We start from the raw sequence: 20,402 nt of genomic DNA, 5'->3' as shown, positions 1-20,402 counted from the left end.
AAAACAGAAATCCATTTTTATTTTTTTTCAGATCAAACAAATGAGAGTGTTATATTCGGCTGTGCCGAATCTCATATACCCACCATCAACCCGTATGCCATAAAAGGAACATCGTTTTTCATAAAATTATTTTAGACCGATTCATATAAACATGTTTACATCGAATATCATCGCTGTACTCGCATATTTATGCTTTAGCTTTAAAATTTGATGGAGGCAGGCTTATATGGGCGAGTAGCATAAGTTGCCAACACTTTCCGCATGAAATTCGGTAGGAAGCCAGAAATTATCGTTAAAGTAATTTTCTGAATGCGGGTAGGATCAATTATGGACCGATCCTCAATAAATTTGGTAGATAGATTTTAACTCGTATAAAACTTATGAGCAGGCTAATTGCAGTCGCAAATTACTAAATATTTGACTAAATTTAGTACCATGCTTAAAAAATAGTAACTCGTTAAAATTTCCCCTTACAAGCTAACTGAAGTCAGTCAACTGTGTCAACACATTGCTGCAATAAATTGCAAGTGGTTTTGTTTTTCTTCAGCAGCCACACACACAAGCAGCGGCCATGTTAAGTTTTTTCCACTCAACCGAACTGAATACGACAACTGAACAGTAAAAACAGTTTTGCGTGTGCTGCTTACGTATTGCTTAGTTCTTGGTTTCGTTTTCTTACTAAGGGACGTAAACAAAACTATTAGTTTGACTGGTTAGTACAAATCAAGCCGACTGAACAATAAAACTTGATGGGTTGTTTGTTTAGTAAGACTTTGTTTTTGTATGCAATTTGTTTTAGTATATTGTATGTTTTTGTGTTTAAATTTGACAAAAGTAAATAAAGTAATTGATAATTATTGCTAATAGAAATTGTTAATTAATTTAAAATTTATAAAATTATAAATTACTGTACTTATAAGTTTAGATATTTTCTTTAAATAAAAATTGTAATTTTTCCCGAAATCCTTCAAATTCACATCGCAGGTACGGTAAAACTATGAGAGGTATTAAACTCATTCTTTCTGTGTTTAATTGAACATTATGTTTATAAAGATAAAAGTCAGTATAGAGGTTTTGGCTCATAAGGGATATATATATCCCTTATGAAAAGAATGAGTTTAATACCTCTCATAGTTTTACCGTACCTGCGATGTGAATTTGAAGGATTTCGGGAAAAATTACAATTTTTATTTAAAGAAAATATCTAAACTTATAAGTACAGTAATTTAAATATTTCTTTACAAATAAAAACCGAGTTAAAAGTGAGGAAAGAGATGTTGAAAAGTCACTACAAATAACATATTCGAAGTACATCAAATTTTGGTGAAAAACCTATGAAATTTACATAAGCGTGTCATTGAAAGAATGTGTTATATTTTTGACATCCAAATATGGGATTTTTACTGCATCTATGAATAAGATTAGATGTAGTTCAAAGTTGTCAAAAATGAACAACATCCCTCCAATGACACGCTAATGTAAAATTCATAGGTTTTTCATATAGAGGTTTTGGCTCATAAGGGATATATATATCCCTTATATATATCATATATATACATTAGCGTGTCATTGGAGGGATGTTGTTCATTTTTGACAACTTTGAACTACATCTAATCTTATTCATAGATCCCATATTTGGATGTCAAAAATATAACACATTCTTTCAATGACACGCTTATGTAAATTTCATAGGTTTTTCACCAAAATTTGATGTACTTCGAATATGTTATTTGTAGTGACTTTTCAACATCTCTTTCCTCACTTTTAACTCGGTTTTTATTTGTAAAGAAATATTTGGTTTATAAAAGCGAAAAATATGATGTGATTAAGATGTCAATTATTTTTTGCTGGGTATATTATGTGTTTTTAACAGAAGAAAGTTAATATATATACTTTCTTTTTTTATACCCACCACCAAAAAAGATGGAGGGTATATTGATTTTGTCATTCCGTTTGTAACACATAGAAATATTGATCATAGACCCACAAAAGTATATATTCTTGGTCCTTATTAAATTCTAAGACGATCTAGCCATGTCCATCAGTCTGTCTGTCTGTTGAAAACACGATAGAGTCCGAACAGAATGATATATGTATATATTCTTCTTTATAATTAAGAGTTCCAAAGCCCTATTCGAGCGGTTTTATGAGTGCTAGGGGAATAATGGACCGATATAATCCATTTCCAAACAACTCCCTTGGGTAAAATTAAACATATGGTGGGAAATTGCATTACAACCTATTACAATTTTCTTATTTTTCCTTTGTGCCTCTTCAACCAGTTTCATCAGATCTGAAGTTCGTGGTAGTGTCGGAGAATCGAAGGGCAGGTAAACGGAAGCGAGATATATGTTACCACTACCTTATTTCAGTACGGTTGCATCCGATGTGGATAATCCTCTTGAGAGGAAACACAAGTTCTTGTGACATAAGATACATGTTCTCGGGCAAGACCCTGTATCAGCGAAAAAAAGTTGGAAGTTTACGTGATTTAATCCGGAAACCTTGTTGCGAATCGTCGGAGGTTCTTGGATTAAAGCTATATGTATTTTACCTGTGTTAAATTTAGCCGTCAAAGCGTTGGTAGCGTTGGTCATCCATTAAACTGTCTTCCAGCGAGTTGGCTTCCACCTCCTCGCTCTTTGGACTTGACTCCTCCGGGTAGACAGAAGTGGCTATTGATGCAGTGGGTACTATTGATGGCACTGCGGCGTCCTTATCTGGCATTGGAATATGAGACTATTTAATCGACACCTTCCCAATTTCCTCGATTTTAGGATTTGGCTCCTCAACATTACCAGTACTTGCTAATGATGTTTTGGTTGCCGTCGTAAGTGTTTTAGAGTCCTTGTCGGTTTTGACAGCCCTTTTAATCGGCGCCTTCCCAATTTTGGAAAGGGCAACTGCATTTTCTTCTGGTGAGGTAGTGGTAACTTCCTCGATTTTAGGATTTGACTCCCAACCTTATCAGTAGTGGCTACTGATGCTGTGTTCTTAGTTTTTTAGTGTCATTTTCGAGGCTTGTTTTAACAGCCCTTCCGATCGGCACCTTCCCAAGAATTTCCAGTATACGTTCATTAGCCAATTTACTGCCCCATCCTTTTATGTAGACAGTAAAAGCATCGGAAGTTTATTCTTCTTTGCCAGTTCCAGCTTAGCGCCGTCCCAGGGAAGGGGGATACTTTCCACCAAGTTCGTTAGTCTATTGGTTGTTTGCCTTTGATCTTCACCAGATCTTCTACCTTACTCTGCTGGTCTATTGGAATTTTGCCTGTCGGATTACCGGCATCGTAAACTGCATAGCAGAGATCGTCCCGGTGTCTTCTTCTAGCAAATTTGGTGTAATATGGCGACTCTTTTCCTTTTCCACCGTCTAGGTTCTCCTTCCTCGTTTTTCGGGGCTTCTGTTGAGAAAGCCTTAACTTCGAGGTTGGTTTCGCGACGTGTTCGTCTTCGAAATATCTGGCTTGGCGTTGTCAACCTTATTCGGAGGATTCTGACTTGAGGTTCCTTTAAGTGAAGTGTGGCTTGGCTTGTCACAGGGAGCTCTTTTTCTTCATAGGTTTATTCTCAGTTGTCAACTCCTCGGGAGACCTGATCCTCTTTGCCTCAGATATTGTGAGAGAGTTCCCACCATATGTTTAATTTTACCCAAGGAAGTTGTTTGGAAATGGATTATATCGGTCCATTATTCCCCTAGCCCTCATAAAACCGCTCGAATAGGGCTTTGGAACTCTTAATTATGGCTTCAAAATAGTTAATTCCCTCTTAAACACTACCATTATGATGAAATTCTGCATATCTAACTCCTATATGAACATACATAAATCCGTCCACCAAATTTTGATAGGGTCGGTTTATAATTGATCGTAGCTCCCATATGTAGTCTCTATTTTCCATTAATAAATTTCTTAAATAGTATATGGAAATTAAGACAATATTCGATATAAATGCTATATTAACAAAGAAATCGCATTTTAGATATACTCATAACTGGTATCATATGGTCGACCATTCCCGACTTTTTTTTATAGTTTTGGAGGGTACCAATGAACCAATTGTTGACCGATCCGGAAAAAATGACGAATTTTTAGTCCGATAACTTGATTGTCAATGAAATTGTGCTTATAAGTAATTTCGGAAGTGAACCTTATATGGGAGCTATAAAGTGTGATCGACCGATGTGGAAAATTTTCGTTGAATGATTTGTATATATACATACATACAAAACATATTCTCGTCAAGTTCTAGCCTGACAGCTTTATTGTACCCTCCACCACCATCAATGGTGATAGAGGGAATATATAACTTTGTCATTCTGTGTGCAACACCAAGAAATATTAATCTGAGACCCAACAAAGCATATATATTATTGGACCTTATGAAATTCTGAGTCGATCTGGCTATGTCCGTCCGTCTGTCTGTCTGTCTATCTGTCTGTCTGTCTGTCTGTCTGTCTGTTTGTCTGTTTGTCTGTTTGTCTGTCTGTCTGTCTGTCTGTCTGTCTGTCTGTCTGTCTATCTGTCTGTCTATCTGTCAGTCTATATATTTTCACGTTATCACACAGCAACAAAAATTAACGAAATTCATCCAAAATATTTATTATTGTCCTAGGCAGTTCGGTATTGAAAATGAGCAAAATCAGTTCACATCGGGAAAAGTTATGAATCAAAATGTAAAACAACTCAAAAAAAAATAATAATTTTTTACACATTCTGGACGGACGGACGAACAGCTATGTCCGTCTGTCTGTCTGTCTGTCTGTCTGTCTGTATAAAACATTTTCACGTTATCACACAGCAACAAAAATTAACGAAATTCATCCAAAATATTTATTATTGTCCTAGGCAGTTCGGTATTGAAAATGAGCAAAATCGGTTCACATCAGGAAAAGTTATGAATCAAAATTTAAAACAACTCAAAAAAAAATAATAATTTTTTACACATTCTGATGTAATTTTCACAAAAACTATACAATATAATTGCATAAAAATCATCAGACATTCGTTTCTACGCGAGAGCTTGACTACTGCTGAAAATTGGCGGAATCGGTCCACAAATTTATATACCTCCCATACAAAAGTACATATTGCCTGAAAATGAGTTTATTGTTAATAACTTCCGTCAGAATGTTGATCCCCTCCCGAAAATCACTTAAACGCACATAACTTATTTTTTAAATTAAGATATCCATATAAAATTTTGTACAAGTATTGCTCTTATATACAGAAATATTACTATGAATTTTTTTCCGATCGGTCCATAATTGGTCATAGCTCCCATACAAGGCCCCCTCCCGAAAATCACTTAAAATACATAACTCCTTACTTAATTAAGATATCCATATAAAATTTGGTTCAAGTATTGCTCTTATATACAGAAATATTACTGTGAAATTTTTTTCTGATCGGACCATAATTGGTCATAGCTCCCATACAAGGTACCCTCTCGAAAATTACTTAAACGCACATAACTCGTTACTAAATTCAGATATCCATATAAAATTTAGTACAAGTATTGCTCTTATATACAAAAATATTACTGTAAATTTTTTTTGCGATCGGTCCATAAATACTCGTAGCTCCCATACAAGGTCCCCTCCCGAAAATCACTTAAACGCACATAACACATTACTAAATTAAGATATCCTTATAAAATTTGGCACAAGTATTGCTCTTATATACAAAAATATTACCGTGAAATTTTTTTCCGATCGGTCCGTAATTGGTCTTAGCTCCCATACAAGGTCGTCTCCCGAAAATCACTTAAACGCACATAACTCATTACTAAATAAAATTTGGTACAAGTATTACTCTTATATACATTAGTGTTACTGAGAATTTTGTTTTCCCATCGGTCCATAATTGGTCATAGCTCTTATATACAGAAATATTACCGTGAAATTTTTTTCCGATCGGTCCGTAATTGGTCTTAGCTCCCATAGAAGGTCCCCTGCCGAAAATCACTTAAACGCACATAACTCATTACTAAATAAAATTTGGTACAAGTATTACTCTTATATATATTAGTGTTACTGAGAATTTTGTTTTCCGATCGGTCCATAATTGGTCATAGCTCCCATACAAGATCCCCTCGTTAGTAAATTATTCATATAAAATTTGGTACAAGTATTGCTCTTATATACAGAAATATTACTGAAAAAATTGTTTCCCATCGGTCCTTAATTGGTCATAGTTCCAAAAAAAGGTTCCCTCCAGAAAATCATTTAAACGCAAATAACTCATTACTAAATTTAGATATTCATATAAAATTTGGTACAAGTATTACTCTTATATACAGAAATGTCACCCATTACTATATTACTAAATCCATATAAAATTTGGTACTCTCTTATATACAGAAATGTTACTGTGAAATTTTTTTCCGATCGGTCTATAATACTAGGTCCTGCCCCGAAAATCACTTTAACCGTATTTAACTAGTTGCATTATTGCTGGTTCACTCAGGCAAACTTTTTGTGGGAAACTTTTGATTTTTGAGTATGAAAGAACGAGAAAGAAATATCAATCATCTCTTTCTCTCACACACAAAATCAAAAGATTTCAAAAAAAAGTTTCCCTGTGTGAACCGGCACTTATCAATTTGTGTAGAACAATATTATATATATTTTGAATATCCTTAAATCTTTTACAATCATGCAAATTATTAAATATTGCTAAAGAATAACTTAGGGCGATATAAAAATATAAAAGAAAATGGCGTTTGTGATGTTCAATGAATCTTGCAATTGTAACAAATTTATGCTGTCTAACTCTTGGGCTTTTTCTATTTAAGACATGAGAAAACTTATTTCTACAAATATTTGATCAATTAAAACAGTATTAATATAAAAGTAGCTGGTGGAGGGTATTTAAGATTCGGCTCAGCCGAATATAGCACTCTAACTTGTTTATCAATGAATTATGAGCATTTAAGTGATTATCGAATGTGGACCTTATATGGAAGCTATGGCCAATTATGGACCGATCCGGAAAAAATTTCTTAAAGTAATTAACTTTTATCCAGATAGCTTTATTTATCAATGAACTATGCGCATTTAAGTGGTTTTCGGATGTGGACCTTATATTAGAGCTATGACCAATTATAGACCGAGCCGTAAAAAATTACGTAGAGTAATTTATATATAAACAAAACACATTTATGTCGAATTTTATCCAGAATTATCTATGAATTTATCTATGAATTAAGCTTGTATAAGTGAAACAGAACATACTCATGTTGAATTTTATCCCGTTAGCTTTCTTTATCAATGAAATTTGTGCATTAAAATGATTTTCGAAAGTGGACCTTATATGGTAGCTATGACCAATTGTGGACCGATATAGATCTAAGTCGGTAGTATGATTCCTGTTTACATTATGTCGATATGTACAAGATTTTGTGTTGATACCGATATATTTGAAGCGTGTTTTAACCAGACAAACGGACATAGCTAAATCGACTCTGAATATCACAAGGACCCAGAATCTATATAATTTTTTGGGTCTTAGATGAATATTTCTTGGTGTTATACACGGAATGACAAACTTATATATAGCCTCTATCACCACCGATGGAGGTGGAGTGTATAAAAAGATATCTTCCATTTTCTTTATGCCTTCACCGCAAAAATCTTGGTGTTCTCAATAAAATATAAAAATTTCAGAATGGGATAATGAGGGGATCTCAAGAAAATCAACTTTTAGTAAAATAATTCACATCATTTCCATACAAATTACAAAAATTATAATTTTCTTTCTTGATACTTATATCCCTAATGTATGCAATTTTTGCGAATATCAAAAATACCATAGCAAGGTCTTGTAGGGCGTGGATAAATGTTAAGGAATAATATATTATTTTTTTCGCAATCGTGAAAAAAGTTCCCGCACCAAAGGCGTCGTAGTTTTGTTTAAATATTAATATTTCTAAATGAGAAAAATTAATTTTTTGCCAATAATTTTGCATCTTTATTACATTATCTTAAAGAGAATATTGATCTTTAAAGCCCTGTAATGTAATTTTAAATAAATCTCCATAATATTCCATATTAAAGATAATAGTATACCAAAGTATAACAAGTAGTCCGACTCTCACATATAGGAAATTACTCTCTCACATCTACAAGTGCCGTGTGAATTCGACTCTCTTGTGAGAAATTTGAACTTGTCAAAACATTCAAATGATTAACTTACTTTTTTGGCCACTTTCAAGAATCGTACGCGAAATTGCAGTTATCCACAAAAAAACTGCAATTTTTTAAAATAGTTTTAACCCACTTTTGGTTTAGAATTTTGTTTAATTTTCTTGAACTGAAAAAAAAAAATTTGTTTAATTATTGACATTTAATTTTTGTTGTTGTTGAATTTTATTTTACAAACAGAGTTTCAATTTTTGGTTTTGAAATTTCAAATAAATTTAAAATTGTAATTTTTTATAAAACTCTGTGTGTTTAGAATGCACCAATACAAATACATATTTGTTACTAACACATATTTAGAGTTAGGTACTTTTTCACTAACACATGCTTAGAGTACTCCTGTCAAAGAGTCGGACTACTTGTTATACTTTGTAGTATACATTTATATGAAAATTATTAAAATGTTTTAAGTAAAAATAACGAACAAATACATTTTAGAAATTGCTTTCGGTGTGAATAGTTTTTTCACCAAATTTACTTAAAAAACAAGTAAGAAGTTATAGTCGGGCGAGGCCGACCTTATAATACCCTACACCTGTATACGAATTAAATGTAATTCAGTTTTCATAATAAAGTAATTAAGTTGAATTGTACCTTGTCTCAGATATACTTAAGCCATTTATTGTTTAATAAAACTGTGGATATTTAAGTAAAATTGGGGGATGGGGGCTTTTTATAGGGGCTAGGATCAAATGAGGCTTCGTCTACAGTACCATAAAAGATCATGTGCCAAATTTCATTAGATTATCTCCAAAATTGCGACCTGTAGTTTGATTACAAGGTTTACAAGCTCTATTCGGGGGTTCAGTTGTATGGGGGCTAGGTAAAATAATTGACCGATGTTAACCATTTTCAATAGGCTTCGTCTACGGTACCATAGAAGATCATGTGCCAAATTTCATTGAATTATCTCCAAAATTGCGACCTGTAGTTTGATTACAATGTTTACAAGCCCTATTCGGGGTACAGTTGTATGGGGGGCAGGTGAAATAATGGACCGATCTTAACCATTTTCAATAGGCAATAGAATATCATGTACCAAATTTCATTGAATTATCTTCAAAATTGCTACCTGTAGTCTGATTACAAGGTTTACATGGACGGACGGACATACCTAATCGACTCAGAAAATGATTCTGAGCCGAATATAGCCTTTTGTTATTAGGGCAGTATTGGTTATAAGTTAGTGCTGTGGTATTTTGCCGCCCTAAAAATTTTATAACACTAATCTATATTATTCATATACGAATGATAAACTCAAGTTTTGAATTTTTTTTAAGTTTTTATATGTACATACAGTGGTGGAAAAAATAATAGAAACGACTTTATTTTGTGTTGAAAACACAATTTTCTCAAAAACTACCAGTTAGAATTTAATGATTAGTATCTCAAATAAAAGATACTTCTTTCATATGATATATTTATTTTATAGATTTTTTGCACCATTGTATTTTATTGTTATTAAAAAAATATGACTATGGAAAAAATAATAGAAACGATTCATAGTATTGCAATGGGGCATAAGCTTAGATATCATAAAAGGAGCTTTTGTATTTAATTTTGAACATTTTAATTATAAATGAAGTTCTTAATATAAAAATATAAGTTTTACTTTGTTTTCTATGATAACGATCGTTTTTTCATCGCTTAATTTATTACATGGTTCCTGACAGCTGATTCAGGGGACCCACATTCAAAATTTCTTAAATAAAATGAACAGATAGTGAAAGAAATTACTTTCATTATTAAATTTTATATAAAATTAGTTTTTAATAAGAAAAGTAAGTTTAGATAAAATGTGCCCCATTATATTAAAACATCAAAAATAATATTTCTTCGTATTTTATCACAAAATAAACGTATAAGACGTTAGAAAAGGTAAAAAAAAAAAAATAAAAAACATATTTTGTTTTACTCATTTTAAAATATTCTTTTTTATTTTTTGGGTTAGATCATATAGTTTCTATACTAGTATTAATTCCTATTCATTTATCTATCTAAAAATCAAGACTAATTATAAAATTTTTTAAGTTTTTTGAACTTCTCGTGTTAAATCTATCTTAGCTTTAAATAATTTTTCCTGTTTGTTAAAATACTGTGATATTTAACTCACTTTTAAACCTCCTGTAGCGGGTTAAATTGCAAAAAATTTAAATATTGGTCGAAATTCGGGCCAAAAATCGGTGGATTACCTATTATCTATTGGTGGATCTAAAACATTTTCGGCTGAAAATCTTCACAAAAACTAATTTTACATAAATTTCAACATAAATTTCAATTTTTCCATTATCTGTTTATTTTATTTACGAAATTTTGAATGTGGAACCCCTGAATCAGCTATCAGGAACCATATGGTAAATTAAACAGTAAAAAATCAAATTTTATCATAAACAAGTAAGAGTGCTATATTCGGCTGTGCCGAATCTTATATACCCTTCACCATAGTGTATTTAAAAATTAATTTTCCCGACTATATCATTATTATAGCAATAGCAAAACATAAAGAACAACAACAACGCTAAACGAAATAAACACACAAAAAAAAAAAAATACACAAGGCAGTAAAACCAACAGACATCCAAACATACGAAACGAAGTACAGAAAAAAACAAAATACACAACGCAATGAAACCAACAGACATCCAAACATACGAAATTCAATACACCAAGAAAACAAAAACAATATACACAAGGCAATGAAACACACAGCCATCCAAACATCCGAAATTGAATGTACCAAGAAACGAAAACAATATACACAAGGCAATGAAACACACAGCCATCCAAACATACGAAACGAAATACTCAAAAAAACAAAAACAAACTACAAAGGCAATGAATAAGCAGTGTTGTTGTTGTTTATTTTTTATGAAATTTTCAGAGGTTGTCTCAGATTTTTGCTTATATCTCCGATGTTTATGGACGGATTTTGCTGATTTTAAATAGGAAACTTCTCGAAAGCATGTCTGATAGAATTAATGAAGATTTGGATCCCGAAGATATCTGGGGTCTTCAGAAAACTGATTTCAACAGACAGACAGACGGACAGACAGACAGACAGACAGACAGACGGACGGACAGACAGACGGACATGGCTTAATCGACTCCGCTATCTATAAGGATTCAGAATATATATACTTTATAGGGTCGGAAAATTATAATGACAAACTTATATATACCCTTCTCACAAAGGTGAACGGTATAAAAACAGAGTAAAAAGTAAATCTTTATGTAAAGAACTTCATTAATAATTAAAAATTTCAAAATTAAATAAAAAATCCGTTAAAAAAATCTTACCTTATGTCTCCTATGCAATACTATGAACCGTTTCTATTATTTTTTCCAATGCCAATTTTTTTGAATATCAATAAAATGCGATGAAGCAAGAAAATCTATAAAATATATATATATATATATATAAAAATGAATGTGTGTTTGTTTGTATGTTTATATGTTTGTATGTTTGAACGTTATAGACTACTAAACGGCTGAACCGATATGTCTGGAATAGGTAATAGGCTACTTTTTATTTTGAAATTCCAAGTGGGCGAGGAGCCACGCCTATATTAAGAAAATATTAAATCCGTATATTTTATATAATATAACAAACAGTTAGAGTACTCAAATTTTGTCGGAGCAACTTTAGCGTCAATATAATTATTTAGGACAAAAAGTAGGCGGACTATCATTAGGGGGCGTGGCACCTCCCATATAAATTAAATTCAAAAATACGTTTATCTTGGAAACTATTACAGTTAGAATCTTCAAATATTGCACGAAAAACTTTAACATCCATCTAAACATTTTCGGTAATAAATTGGCGGACTACCCATGAGGGGAGCGGCACCTCCCATATTAATTAAAGACAAAAATTCGTTTATCTGGAAAACTAATGGAACTAAATTCAAATTTTGCACGAAGAACTTAAATATTCATCTGAACATTTTGGAGGAAAAAAAAAGCGGACTTTCATCGGGGGGGGGGGGGTGGTGTCTTGAAGCCCCCACATGAATCAAATAGAAAAATTCGTATATCTGAGAAACTATTAGAGCTAGAATCTTCAAATTTTACATGGAGAACTTTGAAATTCATGTGAACATTTAGAGTATAACGGGCGGACTTTCAATGGGTGGCTTGGCACAACATATATGAATTAAATACAAAATTTCGTGCATCTTGGAAACTCTTATATTATTCAAATTTTTTATAGATAGATAGAAATTGGCGATAGATAGAAACTGGCGAACTTGCAATAATTTGCTTGACATCTTTCATATGTAACATGTAATAAATCTGGTGTTTACTTATACATATTCCTTTTAGGGTAGCAAAGCACACTGGGTATAGCTAGTATCATATAAAATATGAGTTAAATATCTTTTATTTGAGGTACTAATCATCAAATTCTAGCGGTTAGTTTTTGAGAAAATTTAGTTTTTACCCCAAAATAAGGTCGTTTCTATTATTTTTTCTACCACTGTATGTATATAACTTACCTATAGAATTGTATACTAAAGTCATATATGTATGTATGTCTAATTAATATAAGTATGTGTATATGTGCTATTCTAAAATGGCCTTTTATTTATTTTGATTACATATTTCAGGCTTCAACTTCCGAATTACTTAAATGCTTGGGAATATTTTTACATTACCGTTGTAAAAAATTGCGGAATTTTGAAGCTGGCGACGCTGTCATGTGGCTCAGAACAGTGGATAGAAGCCTTTTATTACAAGGATGGCAGGTAAAACTAATGATATGATATTGAACAGACCTGGGAGAAATACAAAATATGCAAGAATTTTAATGAAATATAGTACCGTTAATTTAGGCACATTTAATGCATTAAATTTGCATTAACACCAAATATTTTTGAAATCAATGCATAACTTTTAACATTAAATATTTTAAAAACAAGTAGGAAAGTATAGTCGGGCATGGCGGACCATATGATACCCTACACCACTGAGTATGTTAAAAATGTGAATTATTTTTAATAACAAAGCATTTAAGTTGTTTACCTTAATTCCGAAATATATTAACAATTTGTTGAAAAAAGTGATTTTCTAAAAGAGGGGTTATATGGGGTCAAGGGTAAATATGGGCATATCCTTATAAATTTTGGTACATGGCTTTACGTTTACATTAGAGTTCTATATGTTGGATCTAGTGATCGTGATACTAGTGTTTATTAGTGAATTATTGACCTTCCAGTCATTTTCTGAAGGGGACTTTGTATGGGGGCTAGGGTCAAATAAAGTCCGATAATTACGAAAATCGGTAGTATTATTAAGACGTATATAAAACTAAGTTTTGCCGATTTTTGTAGAGATACTACAATATTTAACATAATTATGAACTCAAAAGCCCTTTTCGGGGGGTAGGGTTGTATGGGGGCTAGGTGAAAGGTGACTCAGAAAGTGATTCTGAGTCGATCGGTATACTTTAAGGTGGATGTAGGGCCAATATTTTTGTGCGTTACAAACATCAGCACAAAAGTATAATACCCTCCCCATTATGGTGGTGTGGGCTATAATGAATGTCCAATTTACCGTAACATATAATAGGAAAAAAATTAGATGAAATTTTTAAAACATACTATATTTCTTTAAAATTCTTGCAGGCAATTTTTTAAATCAATTCCCGTTAATGAAAAAAGTTCGGGATATTAGAAACTCTTCAAAAAAATATGTACAAATCGGCGTAGAACCTTCATATTCATTATTTTACCATACATCGTCCCTGTTTTGAATATTAGTACTACATATGTGGGTTTTAACAAAGTTTTCAAAAAAACAAAAAAAAAAAAAAGGTTAAATTGGCTGTATTGGCTGTATAAAATATGTATCTTTTCGGAACTAATGTAATTAATATGTATTTTGAAAAATAACCAAATTTTTAACGCGTTTTAGCGCAATTCAAAAAACTCCACTAGGACTTTTTGGAAAACAATTTTTATATTGAAATTTCTTCCCATTTTATGTACAGAATTTAAGATTTTGTTCGAAATTTGAGTTTAGAGACTTTAAAGGGTGTATTTAACCAATTATAATACCATGCAGCGGATGTTAGCATTACATCCATAACATCAGCGACATTTACCTTTGCAAACGTATTCTATCTAAATTAGCGGACAAATTTACCAAAATGAAGAATTTAAGACGGTAATATAAAAACTGGTATACAGCATCATCTAAACAATCTAAATAAAGGTGCAGCCATAGGCAATAATGCCATATGGCCTTATATGTATCTCAATTTAATAAGAAATAAGGCCATATGGCTTTATTTCGATGTAAGGAATGGAATAAAACCATTATGGTGTTGTTGCTCATTTAAATTTGTTTATATAATTAAAATTTATTTGATTTCTTTTATTTTAAATGCACGCCGGGCGCGCTGGTTTCCCCTTCAATCTCCTATACCATATATTTTCAACACTAGACAACAATTGCGGCAACAACAACATCCGATTTACATGTAATTTGGACCGCTAATAGGTCTAATCCCAAAAGGAACAATAGGCTATATAAGATGATGAACGGATGCCACGCCCTTTTTTACGCCCACTTTTCGAAAAACTATTATTACACCAATTTTGCAATCACAATATGCAAAAACTACTAAACCGATTTACATGATATTACATACCGATAGGTATAAGCTCGGAAAGAACTATAGGCTATATGTAAGGTCTTGATCCGATGCCACCCCCTTCTACGCCCACTTTTTATAAAACGATCCTTATTTATATCCTATCCTATAATTATATGAAGAGAGTCTGTTTGTTACGCTTTCACGACCAAACTATTGAACCGATTTACATGAACAGTAACAATTCTATTCTAAAGTGGAACAATAGACTATATAAAATCATGATTGGACGTCACGATTCTTCTTATGCTCAATTATTTCTATATAATTGTTACACACAATTTTCATTCGAGACTTACAGAAAACTACTGAACCGCTTTACATGAAATTGGGTATACCTATAGGTCTGACCTGAGGAGGAACTATAAAATATTGTACCAAAATTACGTTCAAGCATACAAAAAATTACTAATACGATTTTCATGAAATCTGTTATAATAAATGTTGTGGAATGAACACTACGACACATTATATCTTCAAAACGTATCTATCTTCTTCTATATATATAAAAATGAATGTGTGTTTATTTGTTTGTAGGTTTGTTTGTGGGTTTGTTTGTTTGTTTGTTTGAAGTCTATAGACGGCTAAACGGCTGGACCGATTTTCTTGAAATTTTAACAGTACCTTGCTATATATCTGGAAGGAACTATAGGCTATTCTTTATTTTAAAATTGCAAGTAGGCGAGGTGCCACGCCTACTTATTAAATAACTATTAAAAGTCATATATCTTGGAAGCTGGTACAATTAGAGTCCTCAAATTTTGCACGGACAACTTTGACATTCATAAGAATATTTTTGGACAAAATGGGCATAATAACTATAGTGGGCGTGGCACCTTCCATATTAAAAAAAAATATTAAATCAGTATATCTCGGAAAATGTAACAGTTAGAGCCCTCAAATTTGGTCGGAGCCACATAAGTCTCAATATGATTAGTTAGGATAAAAAGTGGGCGGACTAGCAGCAACAAATTTTGCACGAAAAACTTTAGCATCCATGTAAATATTTTGGGTAATAAATTGGCGGACTACCAATGGGGGGAGCGGCACCTCCCATATGAATTAAATACATCAAAATATTTTATCTAAGAAACTAATAGAACTAGATTTCTGAAATTTTGGAAAAAGGATTTTCATATTCATCTCAACATTTTGGGGAAAAAAAGCGGACTTTCATTAGGGGGTGGCTTGGAACACCCATATGAATTATGTAGAAAAATTTGTATTTCTTAGATACTGTAGAAGCTAGAATTTTCAAATTTTACATGAAGAACTTTGACATTCATGTGAACATTTAGAGAAAAATGGGCGGAATTTCAATGGGGGATTGGCCCCTCCCATATGAATTAAATACAATATTATTTACATTTTCCATAGCTTACATTAAAATCCTTATTAGCGTTCAGAAAAGTTGGCGAACTGGCAAAAATTTGAGTGGCATCTCCCATGTGTAAGTGTCTTTTTTTTTTTTTTTTTTTTTTAAATATATATGAGACTCTTTCATTATTATATAGATTTTATAATAACAGTTATAACACCAAATTTCTAGGCTAAATATAAAAAACATGAACCAATTTTCACGAAATTTGGCAACAGACAGTGTATTTTTGGAATCAACTTTTTGATCTGGATTTTATGCTTCGTGAAATTTTGCATGACAACAGTTCTATCGTGGAAGGTTAGGTTAGTTTGAGGAAGAGAATGTTTAATACATCAAATCCGAATAAATACATCTATACCACTAATTTCGGGCCTGTTATGATCTTAAAGAAATGCAATGCCCTTTTTCCGTTCATTTTTTTGTTACATTTATATGTTCATGATATATATTTCTTATAGTATATGAGAATTATTATTTAAGTAGTTAAAATTTTAATCAAAAATGTATTTTTATTTGAAAACTCTAAAATGTTTCTTTAAAATAAAAATCTGTAATCAATTTACTTTATTATCAAAAATCGATATATCGATATCTATATATCAAATCACTTATATTTTCCACGCGAAAACTATTCTTATTCCAAAACCTGTAATCCGCTGTATATCCTAAAAAAAACTATTTTGAAACAGAATCGGATGTAGTTTACTACTATCGAGAAAATAGCATATGAAAATTTTTTATCAAAGTTATATTGTTGTAGATCTGTATATATTACTCCCATCACTTATATTTTCCACCGGTAAACTATTTTTATTTCAAAACCTATAATCTGCTGTATAGCCTTAGAAACTAACAATTTTAAAAGAGAACCGGATGTAGTTTCCTACGATCGAGAAAACTATAAACTATATTAGATCTTGAATGAATGTCTACGATGCTACTTTTGTAAGCACTACTGATCAAAAAAACTGTAACTATATTATATCTTGAATGAATGTATACGATGTCACTTTTGTATGCAGTACTGAACAAGAACGCTCCTGAAATAGGGTAAATAATATATTCATATTACATTTTTCACAAAAATTCGAATTTTAAACTTAAATCTACAAATCCATCTAGAAAATCATTTATATCTCCCCTTAAAATTTATATTTATAAATTAAAATTTATATAACTCAAATAACTCTATTTATATAACAAATCGAGTTTTATATCAAAAATATAAAATAACAATTTATTGTTAAATCGAGAAAACAATAAAAATCTGCAATAAGTTAACCCTTTCAGGGTCAAAAATAATTTATGTCTAGAAAAAAAACTTGAAAACTTATATTTAAGATAATTTGATAATTCCGATCTCCTAAAATACAATTTTTTGGCCATTAAGTGAAGCTGTTTTCAAACGTTGCTAAAAAGCACTTTTTAAAAAGTAGTCATAAGTGACAATTTCTTAAAATCTGATTTTTAAATACTTTTAAAATACGGAAGATCTTTCAAAATCTCAACTATAAATATAATAAAGTCTTCATTTTCATCTAAAAGAAAAAAATTAAAACTAAAGTTAAATATTATACCCAAAAAATGCTTAAAAACAGAGTCTATTGTAATGTCGAATATATTCGACAAAGCCACGGAAAGGGTTAAATAAACCATCAAAAAATTATCTTGATATAAATTTGGTTGCCATTTTTTTAATGCAGCTCAAATCTAATATATATATATATATATATATATATATATATATATATATATATATATATATATATATATATATATGTATATAAAAAGATATTGAAAGATGTATTCATCCATATTTTATATGAACAATGCTTTATATGCATCGTTTGAGAGGTCTACCTACATAAGATTTGCAAAAGTGCTGTCTTACAGGACACTATAATGAGTAGTCAAATACATATCATATCATATACATATCATGGTTTTCTAGATTTGAGATGCATTTAAAAAATGACAACCAAATTTATATCAAGATAATTTTTGGATAAATTCATCTTTCGATATCTTTTTATACTTTTAGAAAATTATCCATCAAAAATTCTGCATGTATTCTGCGCCGTATTTATTCCAAGCTTTTCAAATTAAATAATGATTTTGAATAATTCCAGCACACATTTTCCATGTTCCATTTACCATTTACATTAACAAATTCCGAAATTTTTTAATTAGAGGAAGATGTGGATATTTTAATAAGTAAAATTATTTGGGTAACTTTTTTGTATATCTAACGATATTTGACCTTTAATCCTTTATTTCTTCGGTGGTATCTAAATCCATTCAAACATACTTTTTTATAAATGGATGTATTTTTGAGAAACAAAGACGAAAAACGGAGGTTTTACTTTTTAATGAAAAACTCAAAATTGTTTGTCAAATTAAAAGTAGTTTTGTTTTCTCTGTCAATATTCAAGGATTCTTCATATTTTCCTAGGGCAGTAAAAACGTAATTTTGTTCTTTTTAAAGGAATTTGAAATCAATGAGCCCAAATTTTTCATGATTTTGTGCAGAATTTCTCATAATCGTTTCAGAGTTTTTTCAATTGCATGTACTTTTTCAAACAGCAAAAAAATCGCTTGAAATTTTATACGGTTAATGGTACGTATTTTTGAAATTACTAAAATGCCTCGAAGACTTTTGCTTCTATACACCAGGAGCACTACAATTCAAAGTACGGTGTGACGTAATTTAAACTTAACAGTTCTTTAAATCTACTGCACAAAAATAAAACAAATCATTTGAAAGTGTCCTTAGTTCCCTACCAATGCACATAGGTCTGGCTTAGCATGTTTTTTGGCCAAAACTATAAAAATATTATTTTTACATTGAAAATTTATTATGTATTAATTTAATAGGTTTATATAAATTTCAGCGTTTTTAACCCTTTTGTGACCAATTAAAATATTGGAAGTATTTTTGAAAATGAAAGCAGACATTTGTATTAATTAATTAAATAATTAATTAATGGCAAATATTTCCCAACAAATTGGTCTAATTTCGATTTATTATATTTTTCTCAACACTTTAAACCAATTTGTTTTATTTGTAATTGAAGTCTCTAAAATGCAGGTAATAATTTTTTAAAATGTAAATTTTTTATTAAACGGGCGAGTTATGTTAAAACAAATTGAAGGCAAATATTTCCCAACAGATTGGTCTAATATCGATTTACTATACTAAACTATTTACTATACTTACTACATTAAACTGAAAAGATATATTAAAATTAATTGGTGGCAAATATTTCCCAACATATTGGTCTAACTTTAATAATTTTTGATTTATTATTAATTAAGGTCTATAAAGAAATTAAAATCATATTATTTTTAAATAATGTCAATTATTAACTAAACGGGTAAGATAAATTAAAATTAATTGATGGCAAATATTTCCCAACATATTGATGTAATTTAGATTTTTTATATTTTTTTCAACACTTTTAACCGCTTTGTTTTATTCTTAATTTAAGTCTGTATAAAAATTCGAACCAAAAAAATATTTTTGAAAAAAAATATTTTTGAAAAAAAATATTTTTTAAGCGAAAACTATGTTTAAATATTACGTATTTTTCATTAAACGGGCAAGTTTAGGCAAAATAAAATGATTGCAAATATTTCCCAACACATTGGTCTAATTTTGATTTTTAATTTTTTTTCAACACTTTTAAACATTTTGTTTTATTCTTTATTGAAATCTATAACAAATTCGAACCAAATAATTTTTAATGAATAAAATATATCTCATATATTTTGTACATCAGCCAAACTTTTTTATATTTAACGTTTCAGAAGTAAAATCTATATTATCATCATTAATTTAAATAAATAATATGTTTAATGTATTATTACTTTAACTAAAAAATCTGTTGGAAATGAATAAGAAATATATATATATATATATTTTTTTTTAATTTATGAAAAATATTTTACTTTTGTTTTTGTCGTGGTCTAATGTGTAGTAGTTTTTCCAAAAAAAACAAAAGTCCATTTTAGAATCTTTCAAATGTTTACTTTAATACTGCGGTACCAAAAAAGTAATTTCGCGATTTGAGTTTTGGCCATAAACTGCGTATTTCTATGAAATAACTCCCAAATTTAAAACTGAAAAAACACTAACGAAATGAAATAACTCCCTAAATTAAAATTAA

At 30.6% G+C, this 20,402-nt stretch overlaps 1 protein-coding gene across 3 annotated transcripts in view; it reads left to right on the top strand.

The window, feature by feature from the left end:
• LOC119600497 (cyclin-dependent kinase 5 activator 1) overlaps nt 1–20,402 on the top strand; it is a 258,821-nt gene that overhangs the window by 102,240 nt on the left and 136,179 nt on the right. For all 3 annotated transcript variants that reach the window (XM_037950767.1, XM_037950758.1, XM_037950750.1), the window contains exon 3: nt 12,808–12,945. In XM_037950767.1, the coding sequence (XP_037806695.1) occupies nt 12,808–12,945 (138 nt within the window). The remainder of the gene's footprint in view (nt 1–12,807; nt 12,946–20,402) is intronic.

The sequence above is a fragment of the Lucilia sericata genome, unplaced genomic scaffold (genome assembly GCF_015586225.1).
Source record: "Lucilia sericata isolate MDLA Ls3-8-SP2 unplaced genomic scaffold, ASM1558622v1 Contig000004F_arrow, whole genome shotgun sequence".
Classification (NCBI taxonomy): Eukaryota; Metazoa; Arthropoda; class Insecta; order Diptera; family Calliphoridae; genus Lucilia; species Lucilia sericata.
The sequence above is the reverse complement of the archived record's forward strand: the minus strand, read 5'-3'. Positions and strand labels throughout refer to the sequence as shown.